Consider the following 24,265-nt stretch of genomic DNA (forward strand, 5'->3'; position numbering starts at 1 on the left):
AAATGTGACTTTGGCAAGTCACTTCTTAGCACCAAGCAAAGTGTATTTTCCCATTGTTTAGTCTGTAGAAATTTTGGCTTGAGTTTCATGTGTGCACAGAACTGTCTGAAGACAGCCATCAGCTTTACCTCTCTTTATCCCAAACTCTCCAAAATCGTGATTTTACTCAAATGTCCTCAGAAAATACTTTGGATTTTCTCCCAGAAGGAGCTCTCCTTGCCTGGACCACACCCGCCCTCCATTCCATCATCCACATTCTCGGTATTTCTGGCTCCGCTCACTGCTCACACCCCCTCTAAAGCCTTCCATTAACACATGGCTGAGGATGTCCAGTCCCCCATTTTATAATTCACTCTGGAGTATGACCATCTTCTTTGTCCAAGGACATCATGTAAGAATTTTTATTGTTCATTTGTTTTCTATTTGATTCAACTTGATGTAAATATCTTAAGGAAGAAAACAATTCCACTTTAGTAGATTTGGATTGTAAGACCATCTTTTGCATGGTGCTGGAATTAAATGAAGAGTTTTCGTACACAACCATTGAAGGATTGAACTGGGATTTGAAAGCTGTTAGAATTCTTATCTTTTGCAAAACTACATTATGAAAGAAAAGAAAACTAGATATGAGAATACCTATAGATAAGTGGTATTTTTGAGTGTAGTTTGCTAACATTTTGTTTTTCATTTTTTCCTGTTTTTTCCAGTTTTAAAATTTTTATTAATATAAAGATAAATTTCATGTATTTAATAACTACAGTTCTAAGAAGATAACCATACATCCCTCACTCCCTTTCTTTCTCCCTCAATCCTCCTTCCTTCCTTTTTTTCTTTAATTTTTACAAAAAACATAATTTTAGCCCTCTCTTTAATCACAGACTTAATGCACCACTAAACATAATGTTTAACAAGTAGAAATAATACAGTTTCACAGGAGTATAAACAAGGGCTAAAACCAAAACAATCAAATCACAAGATGGATGTCTTATTCCTATGTTTTTGTATTCTATATTAGCTACTACCTATAAGAGAAAACATATCATATTGACTTTTTGTGACCGACATTTCTCTAAGCCTAATGGTTTCCAGTCACATCCATTTCATTGCAAAACATAGGATTTCATTATTTTTTATCACTGAGTAGTATTCCGTAGTGTATATATACCATATTTTCTTTGTCCAGTCATCAGTTGATGGACAGCTAGGTTGATTCCATATCTTGGCTGTTGTGGATTGGGCTGCATTAAATATGGGGGTAAAAATAACTCGTTCACATTACTGATTTCATTTCATTTGGGTAAATCCCCAAGAGTGGGATGGCTGGTCATATGTTAGATATATTTTCAGATTTCTGAGGAATCTCCATACTTTGTTCCATAATGGTTGTACTAGTTTATGTTATTACTAACAGTGTATTAGGGTACCTTTTACCCCCATATCCTTGTCAGCATTTCTTATTTTTTGATTTTTGGATGATAGCCATTGACGTAATCCCATTGTATCTATTTTTGCTTTGATTGCCTATACTTCTGAGGTCTTTTCCAAGAAGAAGTCTTTGCCTATGCCAATGTCTTAACAGTTTTCTTGATGTTTTTCTGTAGTAATTTGATTATGTCAGGTCATAGATTTAGATCTTTGATTGACTGTGAGTTGATTTTTGTTAAAGTTGTAGAGTAGGGGTCTTGTTTTATACCTCTGCTTACATAGATCCAATATTCCCAACATCGTCTGAAGAGACTATCCTTTCTCCAGGGATTGATTTTAACTCATTTATTGAAGATTAATTGGTTGTAGCCGTGTGGATTAATATCTGGAGTTTCTGTTGTGTTCCCTTGGTCTGCATTTCTATTTTTGTGCCAGTACCAGGCTATTTTTATTATAATTGCCTTTAGTATGTCTTGAAATCTGGTATTGTGATGCCTCTGGCTTTGTTTTTGTTGTTTCAGATTGTTTTAGCTACTCAGGGTCTATTGTGTTTCCCTACACATTTTAGTTTTGTTTTGTTGTAGATCGCACAATAATGTCATTCATGTTGTGTTGTGCTTACATTGAACCTGTAAATTGCTTTCAGTAATATGAACATATTGATGAAATTGATTCTTCTAATCCATGAACATGGAAGATTCTTCTTTTGGTGTCTTATTCTTTCTTTCTTTAATGTTTTGTAATGTTCATTGGTAGAGATCTTTCACCTACTTGGTTAAAATTACTCCAGGGGATTTAAATTTTGTGGTAGCTATTGTGAATGGAACTAATGTTACAAGTTCTTTCTTAACCATGGTACTGTTTGTGTATATAAAGGCTGTATATTGATTTTATATCCTACAACTTTGCCAAACTCTCTTATTCCTCATTGAAACCAGGCTTCTTGGAGAATTACACATCTTCCATGTACTGGGCTTCTGTGCAACTTCAGGCTTCACTGGCCTCCCTGGTTCTCTGGGACTCCGATTTTATAGAGGTCTATCCAGTTCTACTGCATATCAGAAATACTTTTGAGTAAAGGCAACTTCATACCCTGAACAGAGCAGCTATTATTATTATACGGTTTCTTTTGCATCTTCAGGCAAGTGTTGTTTTACATACAAGGCTGGAATAAGAGCACGCGGGCAGTAACTCTCTTCCCAACTCATTTAGTTGATATCTATCCAGTACTTTCTTTCTTTTTTAAAGAACACACCTCTTTGTTTCTGCTTGAGATCCAAGTGTTCATCTGGATGATGAGACCTGAGCAAGTAGTAACTGCAATGGCTAACTCATCCGTTTGTTTCAATAAACTCCAATGAAGAAACAGCAGAATCCGGGCTGCTCCTTCCAGTTTACTAACTTCTATCTTGTCAGATCTCCAGCCTGGTACTTCTTGAAAAGCACTGCCCCAATAAGTCTGGATTTGATGCCAGTCAAAGATGAAAATGGCAAACATGGAGAATTCAGTATGTGTCTGTGGTTTAGCCTGATGTCTCTATAGATTCTCTTGAATTTCCTATTTGCTTAGAGTTAGGAGTGAGATCAGAGTGCTGGCCCATTTTTGTCCCACTACTCTTCTAATTTGGTCTTGCTGCCTTGGAGGGAGAGCAGATTCACATCTGGTTGTGGGTGGGGCTAACCAGTATTTATATATTTTGGTCTTGGGCTTCTCAAAGTTCATCACAGACCACCCAGCACTTTGAAGGACAGGGAACCCATTACTTTGTGGGAGACTGGTTCCTTTCTTTCACCAGCCAGCTACATGTGTTGGAAATGTCCCATCCTTCTTGATTCATTTATTCACATAGCAATCATTCATTTCTTGAATGCCTACTGTGTGACAGGCTCTGTGCTAGGCACCTGGAAGCTAGCAGTGACCAAAGAGGCAGCAACAATCAGTGCCTTTATTTGTATCTCATCTTGCTGTCATTCCACTTATTTGTCATAATTATGCCTTCTGAGCAACGGCAATTAAGTGCACTCTGTTTTTATGGCAGCCTTACAAAATCTGGAAATACCTACATTTCCCCAGTTTTTCCAAGGCCACTGCATCAGCTTCCTCTGAGCTGTCAGTGTCTCTCATGGTCGGCTTCGAGTGCTCACTGTGTGTCAGCGTGGTCTGGGAATGCTGGGCTTGTCTCCCAGGGCGGGGGGAGTAGCACATGGGCAGCTGATTAGCCACATTACACAGGCTTTCATACTGGCTGCAGTGTTGCCACATTGTGCTGCTCTGGGGCAAGTCATTTAGTGGCTTTTGCCTCAGTTTCCCATCTATAAATTAAGATAATAATACTACCTACCTTAAAAAATTGCTATGCAGATTAAATGAATAGATACAGATCAGGTATTGAGAGTAGGTTCCAATGAAAAGTGTGAACTTAGGAAATAATAGCTATTATTCTTATTCCTGTTGTCGTTAGTTCGGGTATTACCTTTCTGTTTAAGCAGCCTCACTGTTTTATGGCAGGCACCACACTGTTGGCTTATTGGCACGAGATTCAATGGATAGTAATTCGATTTGGCTATAAATTCCTCTGTGCTCCTACCAAACAGCCTGGGACAAGATAGATGCTCTAAAGATGCCTGCTAAATGAGCAAGTTAAGTATCTCATATTTTGAAAACACCCTTAAACAGAACACAGGAAAAGATTTCTCCTCTCATTTCCCAATGTGAGGTGTAGAATTTTAGTGATGGATGTGCCATTATAGATATGCTGGGGAAATTGTTATGAACTGTCATTCATTCCAAGGCTTAGTAAATAGAAATGGTAGAGAGACATAACTCCCTGATGACAAAATATGCTGAAGCTTTGCATTTTCAATATACACATGGCTGACCACAACCAACCTCTAAATTCAAGAACAAATTCTACATCATCCTTCACATAACTCTCACATTGATTTCAAAGAATTCTCTTTTTATTTTTTTTTTATGACCTCTGGCTTCAATGTTTTTTTCTCCCAGTTGAAAATGTCAGTGTCTACTTTGATGAGCAGATGTCTGCACGTCTTCTCTGTTCTCTGCTCCTTACCCTGCTGCTCTGGGGTTTCTGTAAGAAGTGGCATTGGTTAACAAAAGGGTTTCTGTTGTTCTAATCTCTTCCTAGAAGCAGCTGGCAGGCAAATGGCTTAGAAGAGATCAGACTTCAGATGTCTGAACCTTCCTTAGAGGGAAGTACACTTACAAAGTATTTATCAGGACTTCTACCAGCTCCTTCAACAACCAGCTCTTGCCCCTGGGTGGAGGTCTCTTAAGTAGTTCTAGATATGAACAAACAATGAATTCTATACCTGCTCAGATACTATTTCTGATACATATGAGTCTCAACTCTGAAGAATGTAGTGATTAGTTCTTGTTATGTGTAATTTTCTTAAATTCATCCACCACCCTGGTCCTGGTTGTTTTCTTGGCAAAACACATTCACAGAAATATTTTCTGGCTCTAAAGCAAAGGTGCGCTTAAAATTTTGAAAATCCCCCTTTTCATGCTTTTTTCTAAGTTGCCAGTTTGCAGCTCTACACTTTCTCTTAAAAGACCAATGAAACTGCCTATCTGCAGTTAATTCGTGCTTTCGTGGTTAACACAATATCCTGATTGCACTATGACTTTCATTGAAAGGCTTTCGGCATAGACTTTTATTAAATGACAGTGCATATTAATTTTAATAGATGCTCTTGGTTCTTTAACATCATACTATTTGTCATGCTGATCCTATATTTCAGACAATGGAATAGCTGGGGAGTGAATTGGAATGGTCATAGGTTTGACAGGCTTTGAAAATTCCATGAGTCAAAGAGGAATTGTTCTTCAGATTCCTTACATTTCAGGAATCTCATTTCTAGCTTCTGAAAGAAGGGAATCATACTTGGTAGTTGTTGCAGTTGAATTCTCAACAGTGTTGCAAGTGGATTCCTTTCTGAGAGGAGCAGCATGGTGGGGGCAAGAGGCGTGGAGTCACTGCACAGACCCCGGGAGCTGGGTGAAAGCAGGCTTGAGGCGAGCAGCCCACAGACTCGTTTATTTGAGTTAGTACAACAGCTTATACAGCAAGACCAGCCAATCTGGTCAAGGGACGGTCTATGCCCCAACCAATCACAGCCTGTTGCCAGGCAGTTTCCAAAGCCATCCAGTCTCAGCCTGTTGCCAGTCAGGCTGTTGTTGCCAGCAGTTTCTGAAATCATCCAATCATGGCCTGCCGTCAGTCAGGCTCTGTTTTCGTGTGGTTTCCTCTGTTGTCATGTGGTTTCTGAAGCCATCCAATCAAGGCCTGTTGCCAGGCATTTTCTGTTGTCAGCGGCCATCTTGGCATGACCTTTTCACCTCAGTGGCCATCTTGGCATGAACTTTTCACCTCAGCGGCCATCTTGATAATGACCTTTTCACCTCATTCCACCACATTTCCCGTTTTTCGTTTATTTTTGAGCAACGGGAGGCATGATTCTTGGCCATACCATTGTTGACCCCGTTTCCATATGCTGATCCTATATTTCAGACAATGGGATATTTGGGGAGTGAATTAGAATGGTCATAGGTTTGACTGGCTTTGAAAATTCTATGAGTGAGTCAAAGAGGAGTTGTTCTTCAGATTCTTTACATTTCAGGAATCTGATTTCTAGCTTCTGAAAGAAGGGAGTCATATTTGGTAGTGATTTAGCTAATATAATAAACTGTGTGTTAAACTTAACATGTAATACACAGACTTTTCCCCTATATCCTTACTGGTTTTTCTACTTTTTTGAGAATGGAATTGAAATCTGTAATAATAATCTTAAATTTTCCTTTTTCTTCTTTAAGTTATATCACTCTTTTCCTCATTTTTTTTTTTTTGTTTGTTTGACAGGCAGAGTTAGACAGTGAGCGAGAGAGACAGAGAGAAAGGTCTTCCTTCCGTTGGTTCACCCCCCAGATGGCTGCTATGGCCAGTGCACTGCATCAATTCGAAGCCAGGAGCCATGTGCTTCTCCTGGTCTCCCATGCGGGTGCAGGGCCCAAGCACTTGGGCCATCCTCCACTGCCTTCCCGGGCCACAGCAGAGAGCTGGACTGGAAGAGGAGCAACGGGGACTAGTACCCAGCACCATAACCGAGACTAGAACCGGGGGTGCCGGTGCCACAGGCGGAGGATTAGCCTAGTGAGCCACGGCGCCGGCCTCTTTTTCTCATTTCACCACAGCTCCATCAGTAGCTGCACAAATACATCAGCACACAGCATTGTTATACACTGGATGAGTTGACTGCTTTGTCACCATGGAATGATCCTTCTGTAGCCATTATTCTGTTCTTTTCTCCTTAATCTATTTTATCATTTTAACTTAGTTGGATTATTATTGGCATGGTATATTTTTTCCATCCTTTAATATGTATAATGTTGCAAGTTTGGCACATGTAAATACACGTCTGTATATATGATGCCTTCCTATACTTGAGATTGTGACTGTGACCAATGCCCCAATAGTTCCCTTGAGGCCTTTTGTGTACCTTGTATGCCCAACCATCTGCCTCTCTGTGCCTTCCCCAAACTCCAGTCACAGATCTTATTTTTGGTATTATATCTTATTTTATGTTTTATGGAATATTGCATAAATGGAATTACACAGAAGGTATGTTTTCATGCAGGATAATAATTGTTAATTCATTCATTTTGTTCCATCCATTATTACAGTTCATTTCCTTGTTTTGCTGAGTAGGTGCTCCTCTATCTGCATCTTCCATAGCTCATTTATCCATCCACCTGTTGAGTGGGCATTGTGTCTGTTTCCAGTTTTCAGCTATTACAAAGCGTTCATATTATAAAGCATTCATGTGTGTGGTTTTATGAGAATGTGTACTTTATTTATAATGAATTAATCCTTAGGGGTAGCATGATGGGCTCATGCTATGGGTTAATGTTGAACTTTTAAGAATCCTTTTTAAGAAAGGATAATTTTTAAGAAAGCAAACTCTTTTCTGTTGTTTCTACCATCCACGTAGGAGAGTTCTGATTACATATTTGCCAACATTCAGTATAATAATTCTTTTAAAATTTTGATTGCACTAATATGTATAGAATTATGGTCTTGTTTTTCTTTTTCACGGAGACTGATGACAGCGAGCATCCTTTCCTGCACTTCTTAGCCATTCGTGTATGAGTAGATTCTTTGACAATGGCTGTGCTCAAATCTTTGCCTATTTGTTTTATTGTAACCTCTATTTTCTTCTTATTAAGTTTGAAGTCTTTATGTATTTGTAGATATGCACTTGAAATCAGATACAAAGTATACAAATATTTTCAGGCATGCTGTGGCTTGTATTCTCTTTTGAAGAAAAGTTTTGAATTTTTGTGAAATTCAATATATCAGTGTTTGCTTCCCTAGGTCGTGTTTTCAGTGTCATATGTAAGAATAGCACAGGCTATATCATTCCAGGAACCTAGTGTGAAAATGTACATGAAACTGTAGGGTATATTGATAGAAAATTCCTAAAGAATTTCAAGGTGGTATCAGTCAAGCATTAAACTGAGTATGATGTATTTAGTAAATTGGGTCGTTTAGTGTGTTTTCATTTCTTTCATCTTGATATTTTGTTTGCTGTCATACATGTTACTTTGACCTACGTTATACATTCCATTCTACATTTTTGTTATTTTTGCTTAAGCAGCCAGTTATTGGGATGGATGTTGTGGAGTATGGGTTAAGCTGCTGCTTGGGAGGCCTGCATCCCACGTCAGCGTCCCTGGAGTCAAGTCTGCCCCTGCTTCCAATCGTGCTTGTTCATAAAGTGCATCCTGGGAGGTGTAGTTGCGGCTCAGGCTCTTAGTTCCTGCCACCCATGTCGCCGGCTTGAACAGAGTTCCTGTCTCCTGGTTCAGTGTGACTCAGCCCTGGCTGTTCGGGTGTTGGGAGGATGAACTCTCCCTCTCACAGTCTCACTCTTTCTGCTTCTCAAGTAAATTAAATATATACAGAATTTAAAAATTAATCCCTGGCATGGTATATAATCAGCAAAGCTTTCTCTAGTTGTAATAATAATAATAATAATAATGGCTTGACATGGATTCCAAATGTCACTGAAGAGCATGCGTTTTTATTTTTTTTAATTTTTTAAATTTTTTTGTGTGTTTCTTTATTTTTTTAACTTTTATTTAATGAATATAAATTTCCAAAGAACAGCTTATGGATTACAATGGCTTTGCCCCCCATAACTTCCCTCCCACCTGCAACCCTCCCCTCTCCCACTCCCTCTCCCCTTCCATTCACATCAAGATTCATTTTCAATTCTCTTTATATACAGAAGATCAATTTAGTATATATTAGGTAAAGATTTCAACAGTTTGCACCCACACAGAAACACAAAATGAAACATACTGTTGGAATACTAGTTATAGCATTAAATCACAATGTACAGCACATTAAGGACAGAGATCCTACATGAGGAGTAAGTGCACAGTGACTCCTGTTGTTGACTGAACAAATTGACACTCTTGTTTATGGCGTCAGTAATTACCCAAGGCTCTTGTCATGAGTTGCCAAGGCTATGGAAGCCTTTTGAGTTCACCGACTCTGATCATATTTAGACAAGGTTATAGTCAAAGTGGAAGTTCTCTCCTCCTTTCAGAGAAAGCTACCTCCTTCTTTGATGACCTGTTCTTTCCACTGGGATCTCACTCACAGAGATCTTTCATTTAAGTGGTGTTGTTTTTTTTTTTGTTTTGTTTTGTTTTGTTTTGTTTTTGTTTTTGTTTTCTTTTCTTTTCTTTTTTTTTTTTTTTTGCCAGAGTGTCTTGGCTTTCCATGCCTGAAATACTCTCATGGGTTTTTCAGCCAGATCCAACTGCCTTAAGGGCTGATTCTGAGGCCAGAGTGCTGTTTAGGACATCTGCCATTCTATGAGTCTGCTGTGTATCCCGCTCCCCAAGAACATGCTTTTTTAACTTAAATATGTGCAAGAATTTTCTATATTATCTGTTGCAAATATTTAATACATGTTATTTAATTTTTAAAATATGTAATTTTAATTTGGAAAAACAAATGAGTGGTTCAGTGCACTTGATTATTTTATTATACAATTATTCATCTTTGCAAATGTGATTTAATAAGATGGGACAATAGATCTAATCTGATGGTTATTTTAACCCCCACTTCTGGGTTATGTTGGAAGCCATAGGAGTTCTCCTATGTCTCTACAATGATAGGACCTTGAAAGAAAGAAAGTTACGGGACAGAGTGCTTTTCTAGCTGGGCTGCAGAGACTTGCTTGGTTCTGGAGCTTCCAGACTGTGCATACTGAGAGAGCTGGTGACAGCTGGACTCTCCAGCCCTGAGGTGCATCTGGGAGGGCTGCTGCGTAGAGCTCAGGAGCAAACAGGAAGCCCAGTTCCTGTTCTCTGCTCTCCCTTTCATGATCTCCACAAACCGTATTCCCAAAAGGGGCTTTACAGTTATCCTTTTTATATTTTTTACCTAGAGGGAATTTTTGTCCACAAATTGGGAAAGAACTTTAAGAATTGTTGGTGTTTCCCTTTCAGAATCCAATTTATCTTTATCTCAATCTTGCTCTTCTCCTCCAACTCCTAAATAAGATACCAAAAGTGGGGAGGGAGAGCATTTTGTGTTGAAAGTCATTTAGGAATTAAAATAAAGGTTCTTTAAAAAGCAGAAAGTGAATTCATTTCAATAAACGTTTTTTTTCTATGCAAATTACTGTGATAGACTATTTTGAGTAATATACAATGCATACCTTCAAGGGATCCGCTAATTTAACACAGTGCAGAAGAAACCATCTTAATGTGCTTGTTTCCTTCTCGGAATAGAAAGTGGAGGGGCAGAAAGGTATCATAGCTTTCATCACCCATCATAAGGCTATGACTGACACCCCTGCAGCTCAAGACAGGTTAACAAGATAAAGCATAACAAATTCATTCAGTCAGTGTTTTATGTGACACGGGATCTTATTCATAATGGATGGAGTCGAAAAAAAAGGATCTTATAGAAGTGTAAATTGCAATGTTGTTTACTAGAGACTGGAGAGGGAAGGAGAGGAAAGGAGTAAGGACAGATGGATTAATGACTATGTTGCAATCAGGTAGGCGTAACATGTTCTGGGGCTCTGTTTACACAATAGGGTGTCTATAGATAATACTAATGTACTATTTCACCACAAACAAAAGAGACCAACCAGAAGGTAGAATTTTGAATGTTTTAACCTTAAAGAAATGAGAAATGTTTGAAGAAAATATATTTACCTGATAGGATAATACACATGCATCGAACACATGGTACATGATAAAAATAGACAATTTTGATGTGTCTGTTAAAAATTTACCCCAAGAAAACATGATAAATATTAAATAATTTTATCCGACAGGGGAGCCTTCAGAAATAAAGACCACTAGGTTTGGTAAAGATGGGACAGCTGTGTGGAAACATGATTAAAAACAGGTGTGGTTAATTGTGCCCGAGGGGAACCCCGCCAGGGCTGTCTCTTCAGATTCTCCTCAGCATTTCTGTGTAATTCCTTCCTCCTGGGATTGGGGCAGGAGACGGTCTGAGGGACTTAGCCTCCAAACTCCCTCCACTGTCCTTTAATTCAAAGTACTGAGCATGCCAAAGTACTGTACTGTGGGGTATCATGTCCTGAGTCTCAGTAACACCTTGCTCTTTGAGGGCAAGACTTGTTTTATGGAAGGTTCTATCCCTGGTACCTATAAACATAGGATTCTGATAGGCAGAGAAGTGGTAGAGAGATTGTTCCAGGCAGTGGATCAGCAGGCAGGATTTCACACACACATGCCTTAGTTGTATCAGTTTCTTTAGGATCCCCTAACCCACGTCCTGTCTGGGCCCTTTGGAGGAGTTCCTGGACATGGTTTATTTTTATGGCTGGATTATATGCTAATTTATAGCTTTGGGCAAATTATTCACATTACTATTTTCTGCTACTAGGAGTGCCAAAACCTAATTAGATCTGCCACATTTTTTATGTAAAAATATATATTCCAAAAGCTGTTTTCACCCTGTGAAAAAAGTGTGATTTTACCACAGCTAACAGAAGAGTGACATTTAAGAACTTACACTAATAGCCAATTATACCAAGATTTGGATGTAGATAAACATATATGGGATGTGTATACATTAATGAATTTGCTACATTAAAATATATGCAGATATTCTAATCTAAGTAGTAATTTTAAATGTATATGGTTTTGAAGGATTATCCAGATTTCTTTTGTCAGTTTCCACATTGCGTGAAAACAATTTATGACAGTGATTGATTTCATTGAACACACTTCTGAGAGAGTGATTGTTTTAATTAAAATGTCGGATATTTTTTCCCTGCATCCAAAGACAGTTGTGTTGATTTGCATTTCTTTCAGTTCTGGGTGTTGAGGGTAATATATTATGAAACATCTTTTACTTGATATGCATTCACATTAGTTTTCATTAGTTCTGTTTTAATTAGTATTGTACAGCATAGTTAGCAGAGACGTTCATACAAGGAGAATCTTCAAAGCATTTTCTTTAAAATGAACAGGCACAGTAAATAGAAAACAAAAGACAAAACTAGAGGGAAAAAGGAATTAAGCAAAAGAAGAGAGAGTAAGTCTAAATATTTTCTTGGGCAGAGTAGATAGTCTGAACACTTACATGTTTTAGAAGAGAATAAAGAACTAGTTATTTTATGAGCTGAAAAAATATTCTGAATGTTTTATATGGTTAACTTAGAGGTATAGGCCTTCAGATATTTAGCCACATTTCTTTTTTTTTTTAAGATTTATTTATTTATTTGAAAGTCAGAGTTACAGAGAAAGAAGGAGAGACAGAAAGAGAGAGGTCTTCCATCCACTGGTTCACTCTCCAATTGGCTGCAACGGCTGGAGCTGCGCCGAACAGAAGCCAGGAGCCAGGAGGTTCAGGGGTCCAAGCACGTGGGCCATCCTCTACTGCTTTCCCAGACCATAGCAGAGAGCTGGATTGGAAGTGGAGCAGCCAGGACTAGAACTGGCACCCATATGGGTCGCTGCAGGCAGCAGCTTTACCCACTATGCCAGCCCACCAGCTTTCAATTATTAATTAAGAATGTGAGTGTAGGAGTTGAGAATGAATCAGTACTGAAACAAAAATCTTTGTTCCTGTAAAACTCACATTCTACACTTACTAGAGGAAGATGACACAAGCCTGTTTATCCCATCAATTTGATGAAAAAAGTGAGCATGCAACTTCAGTTCCAGTGTTCTTCATTTATGTAATATTTTCTCTCTTTTTCCTCTCAAGGTATGGAATAGTTATTTAGGCTGGGTTTCTATCTTTATGAAGTCGATACATTTCAGATTGTTATAACATTTTCGAACTCCTTTGACTGACTTCATATTAGATCTGAATAGGTCATCATTTGCTTTTGTTGCTTGTTTATATGTTTGTTTTTAACCACCTAATCCGTATAGGAGAAAATGCCATCTTTGCTACTCTTTGGTATTTGTTTTTACTAAATATTTTGAGTGTCCCCTTCAATGCATATTCACTCTGTGGCATTTTCTTACCCTAAACTATCCTAACTTCAGTTATTAGACAATACTCATATAACCTGCAGATCTACTTAGCCAGGAACACACATACTGGAACAAAAGACTAAGAGTCAGGGTCCCTGTGTCTGCTCCCCAGAAAGATAGGATGCCTAACCTGTCCCAGATGCTATAGAGCTGATATAACAGTTGACCCATTGTAGATACTGCTGGGTGCCAAGTCGTGTGTTAATTAGCAAAGCTTACGCTCCCCATTTTGAGCGGTAGAGGGTTCCAGCATTTGTGTCTTCACATACAGCAATGCCATGCTCTGTGCTCTACTTGAGGATTTATGCTTTTATTTTTTTTTAATTTTTTTTTTTTTAATTTTTGACAGGCAGAGTGGACAGTGAGAGAGAGAGAGACAGAGAGAAAGGTTTTCCTTTACCGTTGGTTCACCCTCCAATGGCCACCGCAGCCGGCACATCTCGCTGATCCGAAGGCAGGAGCCAGGTGCTTCTCCTGGTCTCCCATGCGGGTGCAGGGCCCAGGGACCTGGGCCATCCTCCACTGCCTTCCCGGGCCATAGCAGAGAGCTGGCCTGGAAGAGGGGCAACCGGGACAGGATCAGTGCCCCGACCGGGACTAGAACCCGGTGTGCCAGCGCCGCAAGGCGGAGGATTAGTCTAGTAAGCCATGGCACCAGCCATGGATTTGTGCATTTATTAAAACTACCTAGTCTGAGTTTTGTCCATTCTGGCAGTCATGTCATGTCTTCTTGGTTCCTTTTTATCAGGTTGCTCTCACAGTGTCAAAATGACATCTGCAAGGGAGTTGCCTAGTACATTGTAGACTATAATTGAGATTTGCTATAGAGTAAGAAAATGACCGTTGGATCCTCCTATTCACAGCAGAACTAGAAACTCAGTCATACTTTTACCTTATGGCACATAACTGAGTCCTTTTTTTTTTCTTTCCTGCTATGATTATTTAGTTGCACACTTTCATCCTTGAGAAAAAGGCTTTTCTTAATCATTTGAAAGAGTCACTTGACACTGTTAATGGTCACATTTCACAATGGCCAGTTTTGTAGGCAATAAAGACAGTGAATGCTTTCTGGACAAATAACTGTACACAAGATTAATAGAGTGTTTGAAAATGTGGGGTAGTTAATATACAAGAGTGGTGTGAGTTTTAGTTTATTTGCATATATAAGTGCAATATTATTTGGAAATAGATATGACATGCTATTTTTACTCATTTTTGTCAAAGGCATTAATAGATTTTCTTAAAATCTCTGCATTTTCATCATAAAATTAGCATGCTTTCAGTACTTGTTTTTAAGTTAGGTCTGAAAAGTACAATTACCTGGTTAAAGTTTGTGGGCACCTCCAATTTTAATTGCCATCCTGGGTTTTCATGTTGTTCCAGTGTTCATATTTACCAGAAATATACAAAATTATTGGTTTTTTTTACTACCCTCTTGTCAGTATTTATTCAACAAGAGTTTAACACAGAGCCTCTAGTTATCTGAACCTTGGACACCCAATGGTGAACAAGATGACACCTTCCAACTTCTGTCGTTCAACCTGCAGTCCAGTTTGTGAATCATATGACTGCAGAAAGGTGAAGTTATAGCCACGATACATAAAGCCAAACAGAAGCCTTTGCTTAATGTCAGTGGTGGATGTACATTGTACTGGGTTCTGTACTTTATCACATGTGGAATATGTTTCAAAGTAAATGTTGACACTTAAGAAATGAATCACACCTGTGGTGAACATGCAACGGACGATGCCGCCTGCTCTGAGCTGTTAGGACCGGGCTCAGGAGAAATGAACTGTTGCTGGAGCCAGACTTGGGGAGGAGGCAGAGGATGTAATCAGGCAGGGGTGTGTGCAAGGGCAGGCTCACCTGCACAGGTGAGCAAGGGGAATTCTTATACAGGTGGGAACCCTTGAGATGAGTAAGGCGGCGCAAACATAAATGAGGAGTGCACGAGAGCCCTTATAGGCAGCCCACAGTGATCCAGCAGGCTGCAGTCGGCAAGGCCGGCAAAGATGGAGCTGTGTTGCTGTGGGAGTGCGTTCGTAATTCCTAGGTGGAGAGATGTTGCCACCTGTTTCCAGATCTGAGGTATGGGAACAGGCAGACTACAGGGGGGAGCACGACCCAGGAGAGGTGTCGAGGGGCTGAGCTGCGGCTGGCAGAGAAAATAGGAAAAAGGGGGACATTTTGAAGAAGCATCTATGGGAACTGGGCAGCTTACCAGGGGGAATAAAAGAGACAGGCGTTGTGTTGCCCTGAGCGGACTGATACTGTTAACAGAAATATTAAGGAGACGGAACATCCTTTGGCTGAAGTGGTGGAGATAGGAGAATTCAAGTAAAAATGGTGCTGGGGAAAGTTTTGAACTCACGGTGCTGAAACTCTGATTTTTGGAAGGATTTCATGCAGAGGTTAGTCGGACATGCGGCCAATGGCAATGTAGACTGGCTCTTAGAAGAGGTTTCCAAGAACTTGGATCTTTTCTATTGTTTGCATTTGTGCTCTATTTCCAAGACTCAGCTCTGAATATGAAGGATTTGGGTTTACACAGCTGTGCACAACTGTGAACTATTGCTTGTTTTTTAAACACATTGGCTTGCATTTAACCTTAAAATTTTAAGATGTTTCATTTATTCTACTTATGGAGGCTGCGTAATGTATCAGTTAAGTGAATAGGATCCAGAGCTGAGTGCTCATCTTATTTTAACGTTTTCAAAATGTATTTAAAGGGCCCAGATGGGGCGGGTGAGGTGTCATGGAGGTGGGGGTAGCTGGGAAGAGAGATCATCAATCTTCTGGTTCACTTCCCAAAAGCTCACAACAGCAGGGGCTGGGCTAGGCTGAAGCTAGGAGCCAGGAACTCCACCCAGGGCCTCCTACGTGGGTGGCAGTAACTCAAGTCCTTGGGCCATCACCTGCTACCTCCCGGTGCATTGGCAAGAAGCTAATGGAAGTGGATACAGGTCATGGTGCTCTGACAGGATGCAATGCAGGTGTCCCAAGCAGCACATTAACTCCCTGAGCTACAAGCCCACCTGAGTGCTCCTCGTTAACCCTTAGCTTTGTGCTGCATAACCATGCCCCCTGTGTTAAACTAATTATCCTGCATCTCAGGTTCTTCATCTTCAAAGTGGGCTTCCTATTAGGCTTGCAGTGAGGATTCAGTGAGCTAGTCATGGAATGTTCTTAGAATAGTGCCTGGCACCCAAGGAGAACACAAGCAATATTTATATAATTTCTGAAAATAAAAAGCAAATATTGTGAAATTGGATAAACCAAAATCAATTTGGTTTTTGTCTACTTGTCATTAGGAGTTCAAAACCATAAAGTATTGTTTGCTTGTTACTTGCTGGTCAGACCAGAAGCCTGTTGGAGGGCTCTGGGTGAGTGTGGGGCCGGGGAGTGGGGCTGTGCCTTTTTATAGTCTTGCTGTTCTAGGAAATTCAGCTCCACAAGACCCAGGACCTAAAGTGTCGGGCAACTTACACATACGTGATGCTAAAACATAACAGAAAATTGTCAGTCTCTGGAATTCTGTATGTTTTCCCAACAATTAAGGCATTTTCCCTTCTACTTTTTTTTTCTGACTCACTTGTTTTCAATGAAGAGCATAAATGAGTTCCAACAGAACTAAGAGGCTCTCATGTTGTAGAGGGTTAATAATCCAAGTCTGCCCAGATACACACAAAATAAGGCTCCATGGTAAATTTTTTATCACAATGCCCATGTTAGAGTTAACTGATTTTGAAATCTTTATACCAAAGAGTAAGGATGATAATAAAATGATTCTAATAATAGCTTAGGCATTTCATTTCAAACTCCAAGTCTTTTAAAAACCTCTACATGCTAAAGTTAGTCACTCTAACAATGTTGGAGTATATTTTCTTTAAATCATTTTTGTCATATTCACCAATTTCATAGATAGAAGTTTAAACATATAGGAAAAAGTCTTCTGATGCTGTGATATTCATGCATTATTTTCCAGAAGGTTTTCCCCCCAATTGAAATGTCATCTATGAAGCAATCTGTGTACAGTGGTGTCATTTTTCAAACTTTTAATTTTATGATGTGCTTAGAAACCGATTTTAGATAGCTTTTTCATTTCTAATTAGGATAGTCGGTTTTTCTACAACTTTTACTTAGTTTTGCAATGGTATGTTTTGGGTCCACCTGTTTGCAAGTCTATGATTTTCCTGTTGATTCCAGGATACTGGTTTCATCATTCAGTGTAAACTCGTACTGGTTTGCCAGTATAATCATATTTGCATGTCCCATTCAGTTCCTGAGGAGAGAAGCCAGTTGCCATAGTGAGAATTACCATGTCCCTCCTCAGATCTAGTCCTGAGATGGGGGTGGCCTTAGAAGAACCTACATGTAGATGCGTATTTCCAAATAGGACAACTGGCTCTTTGTGAAGCACTAGCTTACTAGGGTGGTTCTCTTCTGTCTCAACCAGTGAAAATCTATTGCCGCATGACTTCCTTTGTTAGAATGAACTTCCACTGCCTGCTACCTCGTGCCAGTTGTCCAAGAGTCAGATTCTATATTGCATACTTTGTCCTTTTTAGGTATTAAAATTAATAGGTTTATCTGCTAAATTTGTCTCATTTGTCCCGATTATTGCCTCGGATTGAGTCTGGCTGTAAATCTCTGTTCCCTGAGTTCCAAAGCCTGAAACTGCATTTTCCCTGTGGATCATGTCCAGGCATCTTGGATGCTTCCGGGGGAGTTAGGAGGACCCTGCAGATGTCCAGGGGATAGTTGCCAAACTGGTGCTTTTTCTGAAACTAGAAAATTCAAATGAATCTAAAAACTTGGATTTTTCACAATTTCGGGATACTTATCAATTTAAGTAAAAGGAGAACTCCATTTTTAACAGCCTTTGATGGTAATCAAGTTTCGAGAGGCAGAAGTTTGCAAAACTCCTATACTGCCATCCTTTGTAATATCAACGCACATTAATTAGTTTACAGTTTAATGGTTAAACATATAGCTTAGTGTGATAGGTTTAAGTATACATACATGAATATCTGTTTCATAAAATGGTGCTTTTTTATAAAGATTTATTTATTTGAAAGTCAGAGTTGAGAAGTAGAGAAGTAGAGCAGAGGGAAGTCCTCCATCTGCTGGTTCACTTCCCCCAGTGGCTGTATTGGCTGGAGCTTTGCCAATCTGGAGCCAGGAGCTTCTTCTGGGTCTCCCATGTGGGTACAGGGGCCCAAGTACTTGGGCCATCTTCTACTGCTTTCCCTGGAAATAGAGAGTTGGATCAGAAGTGGAGCAGCTGGGACTCGAACCGGTGCCCATATGCGATGCTAGCACTACAGGCAGCAGCTTTACCTGCTACACCACAGGACCGGCCCCAATACGACCTATTTTTGTAGCTGGTTACCACGTATTCCTTACTGTCCCCAGTTGGTATCCTCCAAGTTCAATAAAAACACAAGAGGAACCTGAGCCACATAAAATGTCGTGTCTGCCAAATGTCCTTTTCTGACAAAAAATAATGTAGTAGAGACTGTCTCTGGATGCACTGTGAGGCTTACGATGGCTGTGTTTGCCTTTCAGATCCCCAGCTCAAGGGCATAGTGACCAGGTTATATTGCAGGCAAGGCTACTACTTGCAAATGCACCCCGATGGAGCTCTCGACGGAACCAAGGATGACAGCACCAATTCCAGTAAGTGCAACCACAGGCCATCCCTGACCACACTGCTACTTAAATGACCTTTTCAGATACTACAGCAAGCCTTTGCTTATGTTGGCTCACTAACATGGCATTGGCATTTGTACTTCAACCACATTCATGAAAAGAGTAACAGAGAAACAAGAAACATTTTTTTAAGATAATTATAAGTTAATGTTTTTTTTTTAAAATAGTTGGAAAATTTTTTTAATCTTAGACATCAAGTAGGCTACTGTATTCAGATGAAAATTTATTACATGTTTACTTTGGAAGTATTAATTTTATAAGCCAATAGATTCTGAATAATACTTGCGGAAATTCAAGAACTACAGGATTAAGCTGTCTCAAGTAATAGAAACATAATTTTAAAAATTCTTTGCATTTAACAAGAAAAAGATGTTTCCTATAGGTAGAACAAGAAGGTTGTATACTTTTTAAAAAAATCGGGTCTGGGCCGGCACTGTGGCTTACTAGGGTAATCCTCCGCCTGCGGCGCCGGCACCCAGGATTCTAGTCCCGGTTGGGGCACCGGATTCTGTCCCGGTTGCTCCTCTTCCAGTCCAGCTCTCTGCTGTCACCCGGGAAGGCAGTGGAGGATGGCCCAACTGCTTGGGCCCTGCACCCGCATGGGAGACCAAGAGAAGCACCTGGCTCCTGGCTTTGGATCAGCTCAATGTGCTGGCCGTGGCAACCATTTGGGAGGTGAACCAATGGAAGGAAGACCTTTCTCTCTGTGTGTCTCTCTCTCACTAACTCTACCTGTCAAAAAAAAAAAAAAATCGGGTCTGTATTTTTCTTAAGTATAAACTCCACATCTTCTATTCACATATCTTTCTGCTGTTTATTTTCTGACTGGTGACCCTCCTTACTGACATCTACCATAGCGTAATGATTCTAAAATAGACAAAATTATCTCTGCTCAGAAGAGTTATTGAAAAGCAAAGTCTACTTCTGTTAGACATATTTAATCCTTGGTAATATTGCTAGTGATCCGGGGTAGATAGAAACACTTCTACACCTTTAATATTTATTCACTTGTAGGACATCGCTTTAAGAAATGAAAGGAAGATTTGAATACATATAAACAATTAGAGCCACTTCCTGTTTTAAATGCTAACAACCAAATTTTCAGTAACACTAATTTTCAGAGCAGTTAATGATATAAAGTATTATTTGCATTTGATATTATGTAAAGGATTGATATTTTCCCGTTGTGTTTACTTTTTTGGCCTTTAATTTTTTTTTTTTTTTTTTTTGAGCCATAGGGTAAAACAGACAGACACACGTACACATGCTTGCATCCTCTGGTTCACCTGGTTGCTCACCTAATGCTCTAGAGCCAGGAACTCAGTCCAGGTCTCCCGTGTGGATAACAGTAACCCAAAAATTTGAATTGTCACCTGTTCCCTTCTAAGGTCCACATTAGCAATAAGCTGGTATCAGGAGCAGAGCTGGGACTCCAACACAGCACTGAGATATGGGATGTGTGCATCCCAAGTGGTGTCTTAACTGCTAGACCGGCCTTAGATCCACTTCAGTTTCTTTTTAATTTTGTTGTTCTACATTTTTCCTCCTTTTAAATTTCTTCATGTCTATGATACCCACCTGTTTAGTTGTAACATCTTTCCAGCCATATTTGCTCCTTGGTTTATTTGTACTTCATCTTCTCTTTTGAATTAGGAAAGAAGGTAAACCTATTTGGACACCTGGAAGAAAGATGAGGCTTGTTTTTCATAAAACCTATGTCAGGCATGTTTCCTTGTTGAGATTTTCTGATTAGGCTGGCCCTTTAAAAAGTATCTTGACCAATTTGACCTACAAAAGAGAAATTTCTTATAGTTTGATGTAATATAGAACCATCTGCCCACTTTATTCTCCTGTCTTACTCGGTACCCATCCTCTGACAAAGGGCATTTCTGTTGAGTGTGGCAGTTCTGAGGGTCCAGGACCTTAAAGGTTCCTAAGCTCTGACATCTGTAGTGCTCTGACTTCCAGTGTGCAGAGTTTAACAGCCCAGGAACTGATGTTCTGTAGTTCTAATCAGTCTGTGAGCTGTGACACTCAGATCTATCAGCCTAGAGACTAGTGGCAACCATATGATGGTAAAAGCTGTCAAGAAAGGAAACCACTCCAACTGTATGAGGATAATGCTTCATTGGAAGGCTTAGAAAATTCACTTCCTTCAACAAATGCTTTATGCATGTTTGGCCTAGGTTTCATCTGTTTATTTACTTAATTTTTGTCATATGCTAATTGATAACCTTTAGCAATGAGTATCAATACCACATCAAATAAATAGTCTTTTTGAAGCATATTGCTTTGGAGTTGAATAAAGCAGTAATGTATGTTCTAAATCATGGGAGTGCAGGTATAGATGCTCTGTGCATCCACACAGTCAGGACTGATTATGGGAATAATATTAAACAATGTACTAGAAGCTGAGATACTAAAAGACACTTGAACATCTGGGACTTCTCCCTCTCCTGTACCTGTATCGGAAATTGTAGGTAGCTCAGGAAATCCCCTGTGGCCTCCCAGTGCTGGTGAGGTCAGTCCTGGGAATGACACAGGACAGGAGTCTCGGCATAAAAGCAAATTGGAACCAAATCCTAGTGCCCCACTCCAGAGCGGTAATTCCCTATGCAAAGAGCTGGCCTACAGCTTCCTTTCTTATACATCACATGGCATTGTATGTGCCCTGAAAGCCATCAGGTTAGTTTTATTACTATTTCAACATTTGCCAAGATGTAAAGAGGTCGAGATAAAGATTCTGTTCTCGAAAGGCTATATGAATTATATCACTTAAATTGAATACATTTTGGAAGGATTATGGTAGATTGATAAAAGCAATGGAAATTACTAATTAACTCTTCTTTTATGTACCAAAACCTTTTAAAATTGTAAAATGCCACCTTTAAGATGAGTTTTAATACAATTTTGTCTCTGGTTGATTATAGCATTATGGATCATAGGAAAATTGTGAGCACTGAAGATAGTTGGAGTCTGCTTTAGAAATGCTGATCTTCTACACTTAGATGACACGTCAGCTCTAGCCATTTTTCTCGAGAAGGAATCCTCTAAGTACAAGAGAATGTAAAGCTCCTAGGTAGAGCATAGCACTTTTGGTTTGGGGAAGAGAATGATGTAGTACTTCACAAACATGTTTCAGGTTTTAAACTTTTTAAAAAAAAATGTTGAGAGGCAGACACAGAGAGAGAGAGAAAGCATCCATAGGCAGGTTTGTTCCCTAAATGGTTGTACACCTGGGATTAGGCCCAGCCATACTGGGAACGAGGTGCTCAACCCAGGTCTTCTACATGAGTGGCAGGGACCCAATTACTTGAGCTGTCACTGCTGCCTCCCAGGATCTGCATTAGCAGGAAGGTGAAGTCAGAAACCAGAGCCAGGAGTTGACCCCGGACAGTCTTACATGACATGCGAGTGTCTTAACTGCCAGGCTAAATTTGCTCAAGACAGGCGGAAATTTAGTCATCCATAAATTGGAAAAATTAAGAATCCTAAAACTCAAAACTACTCTGCAAATCAACAAAAGACAAAACAGAAGGCTTGAACCTTCAAATATTCATGATTTGATTTCAACCCATTTCCTAATGACCAGTTTTTATTAGAATGAGCAATTTAGAACAAGGGAAAACTGAAACCATGCTATGAGGCTGTGCTTGCTAAAACTTTTAGATGAATTGAGGAAAAGAAAAACTGTCTTACAGAAGTGTGGTGCTTGGCCTCATGGTTTAGATACTGTTTGGAATGTCTGCATCCCCCATTAGAGTGCCGAGGTTACATACCTTGCTCCTGAATCCAGCTTCCTGCCATTGTGCACCCTGGGAGGTGGCAATGATGGCTCAAGCTACTGATCCCTGCCACCCACATGGGAGACCTGGATTGGTTCCTGGCTCCCAGCTTCAGCCCTAGCTGGGGACTGTTGGAGACATTTGAGGAGTCAAAAAGCAAGTGGGAGTTCTCGCTCTCATGTCTGTCCCTCTCTTCTCTTTTCCCCCTCCTTTCCCTCCTTTTCCTCTCAAATAAGAAAGATAAAGAAGAATTAACAATAATAAAGGAGGCCAAAGGCCAAAGAACCTTCATGCAAGGCTCTGTCCTCCCAGGGTTTCCAGCCTATAACACCTACACCTCTCGGGGAAGGAAAAATGGCCAGGAAACCATTGATAACAGACAAATGGCCACGATGGAGAAGATGCTATCACAACTTGACAGTTTCTCATAGATAACCACATGTCTAGAAAGATCTGTCACAAACAGAAGTGGCTCCTCATGACTTCGTCACTATACGCATTGAGGATTTTCCTGAATGTCAGCATTATCGTAAGTTACAGGAGTTTAATAGGGAGAATTTTGATCTTCCCCCTAGTTGGTTTTGGATACGCCATGGATTTGTCCATGCTCTCAAACATTATTTTGGTGTCGCTGCACATGACAGTACAGGCACCGATAAGCCAATGACCATGGCAATATTAAGACTTCAAGAAAGCCGGAGCCGCGGCTCAATAGGCTAATCCTCTGCCTTGCGGCGCCAGCACACCAGGTTCTAGTCCCGGTAGGGGCGCCAGATTCTGTCCTGGTTGCCCCTCTTCCAGGCCAGCTCTCTGCTGTGGCCAGGGAGTGCAGTGGAGGATGGCCCAAGTGCTTGGGCCCTGCACCCCATGGGAGACCAGGAGAAGCACCTGGCTCCTGCCTTCAGATTAGCGTGGTGCGCCGGCCACAGCAGCCAATGGAGGGTGAACCAACAGCAAAAGGAAGACCTTTCTCTGTCTTTCTCTCACTGTCCACTCTGCCTGCCAAAAAAATAAAATAAAAATTTTAAAAAAAGACTCCAAGTAAAAGATCCCTTTCGTCCCAGAAATTCTCTGCCTGATATTGTAAAACTTGTCACCTCCCCTCCCCAGAGACTAGCACCTGTAAGCATTACGATGGTGTTTGTCATCTGAGCATGTTATCCTAAGAAGAACTGTAAAAACATTTTTAACCCCTATACCCACTCTCAAAGATCTTGATTTAATTGGACTGGGGTTAGACCTGGCCATCGTACTTTCTGAATACAGGGAGTTTTTTTTTTTTTTTTTTTTTGACAGGCAGAGTGGATAGTGAGAGAGAGAGACAGAGAGAAAGGTCTTCCTTTTGCCGTTGGTTCACCCTCCAATGGCCGCCGCGGTAGGCGCGCTGCGACCTGCGCATCGCGCTGATCCGATGGCAGGAGCCAGGTGCTTATCCTGGTCTCCCATGGGGTGCAGGGCCCAAGGACTTGGGCCATCCTCCACTGCACTCCCTGGCCACGCAGAGAGCTGGCCTGGAAGAGGGGCAACCGGGACAGAATCCGGCGCCCCGACCGGGACTAGAACCCGGTGTGCCGGCGCCGCAAGGCAGAGGATTAGCCTATTGAGCCGCGGCGCCGGCCAATACAGGGAGTTTTAATACTGAAAATCAGTGCCACGTGGAAAACACGAGTGTTCTGTGGAATCCCTAGTCTCACAAATGTCTTCATCATTTACTCTCCCAGGCTTTGTGACACTGCTTGAAAATTATGCAAAGTGCAGACGGCAGAAGAAAATACAA

At 40.4% G+C, this 24,265-nt stretch overlaps 1 protein-coding gene across 3 annotated transcripts in view; it reads left to right on the plus strand.

Moving 5' to 3' along the window:
- Positions 1-24,265, plus strand: part of FGF14 (fibroblast growth factor 14) — a 700,508-nt gene that overhangs the window by 514,647 nt on the left and 161,596 nt on the right. For 2 of the 3 annotated variants that reach the window (XM_062195261.1, XM_062195260.1), the window contains exon 2: positions 18,560-18,670. The exons of the other annotated variant lie outside the window; for it this stretch is intronic. In XM_062195261.1, coding sequence (XP_062051245.1) covers positions 18,560-18,670 — 111 coding nt within the window. The remainder of the gene's footprint in view (positions 1-18,559; positions 18,671-24,265) is intronic. 3 annotated transcript variants of the gene reach the window in all.

The sequence above is a fragment of the Lepus europaeus genome, chromosome 6, assembly GCF_033115175.1.
Source record: "Lepus europaeus isolate LE1 chromosome 6, mLepTim1.pri, whole genome shotgun sequence".
NCBI classification, from domain to species: domain Eukaryota; kingdom Metazoa; phylum Chordata; class Mammalia; order Lagomorpha; family Leporidae; genus Lepus; species Lepus europaeus.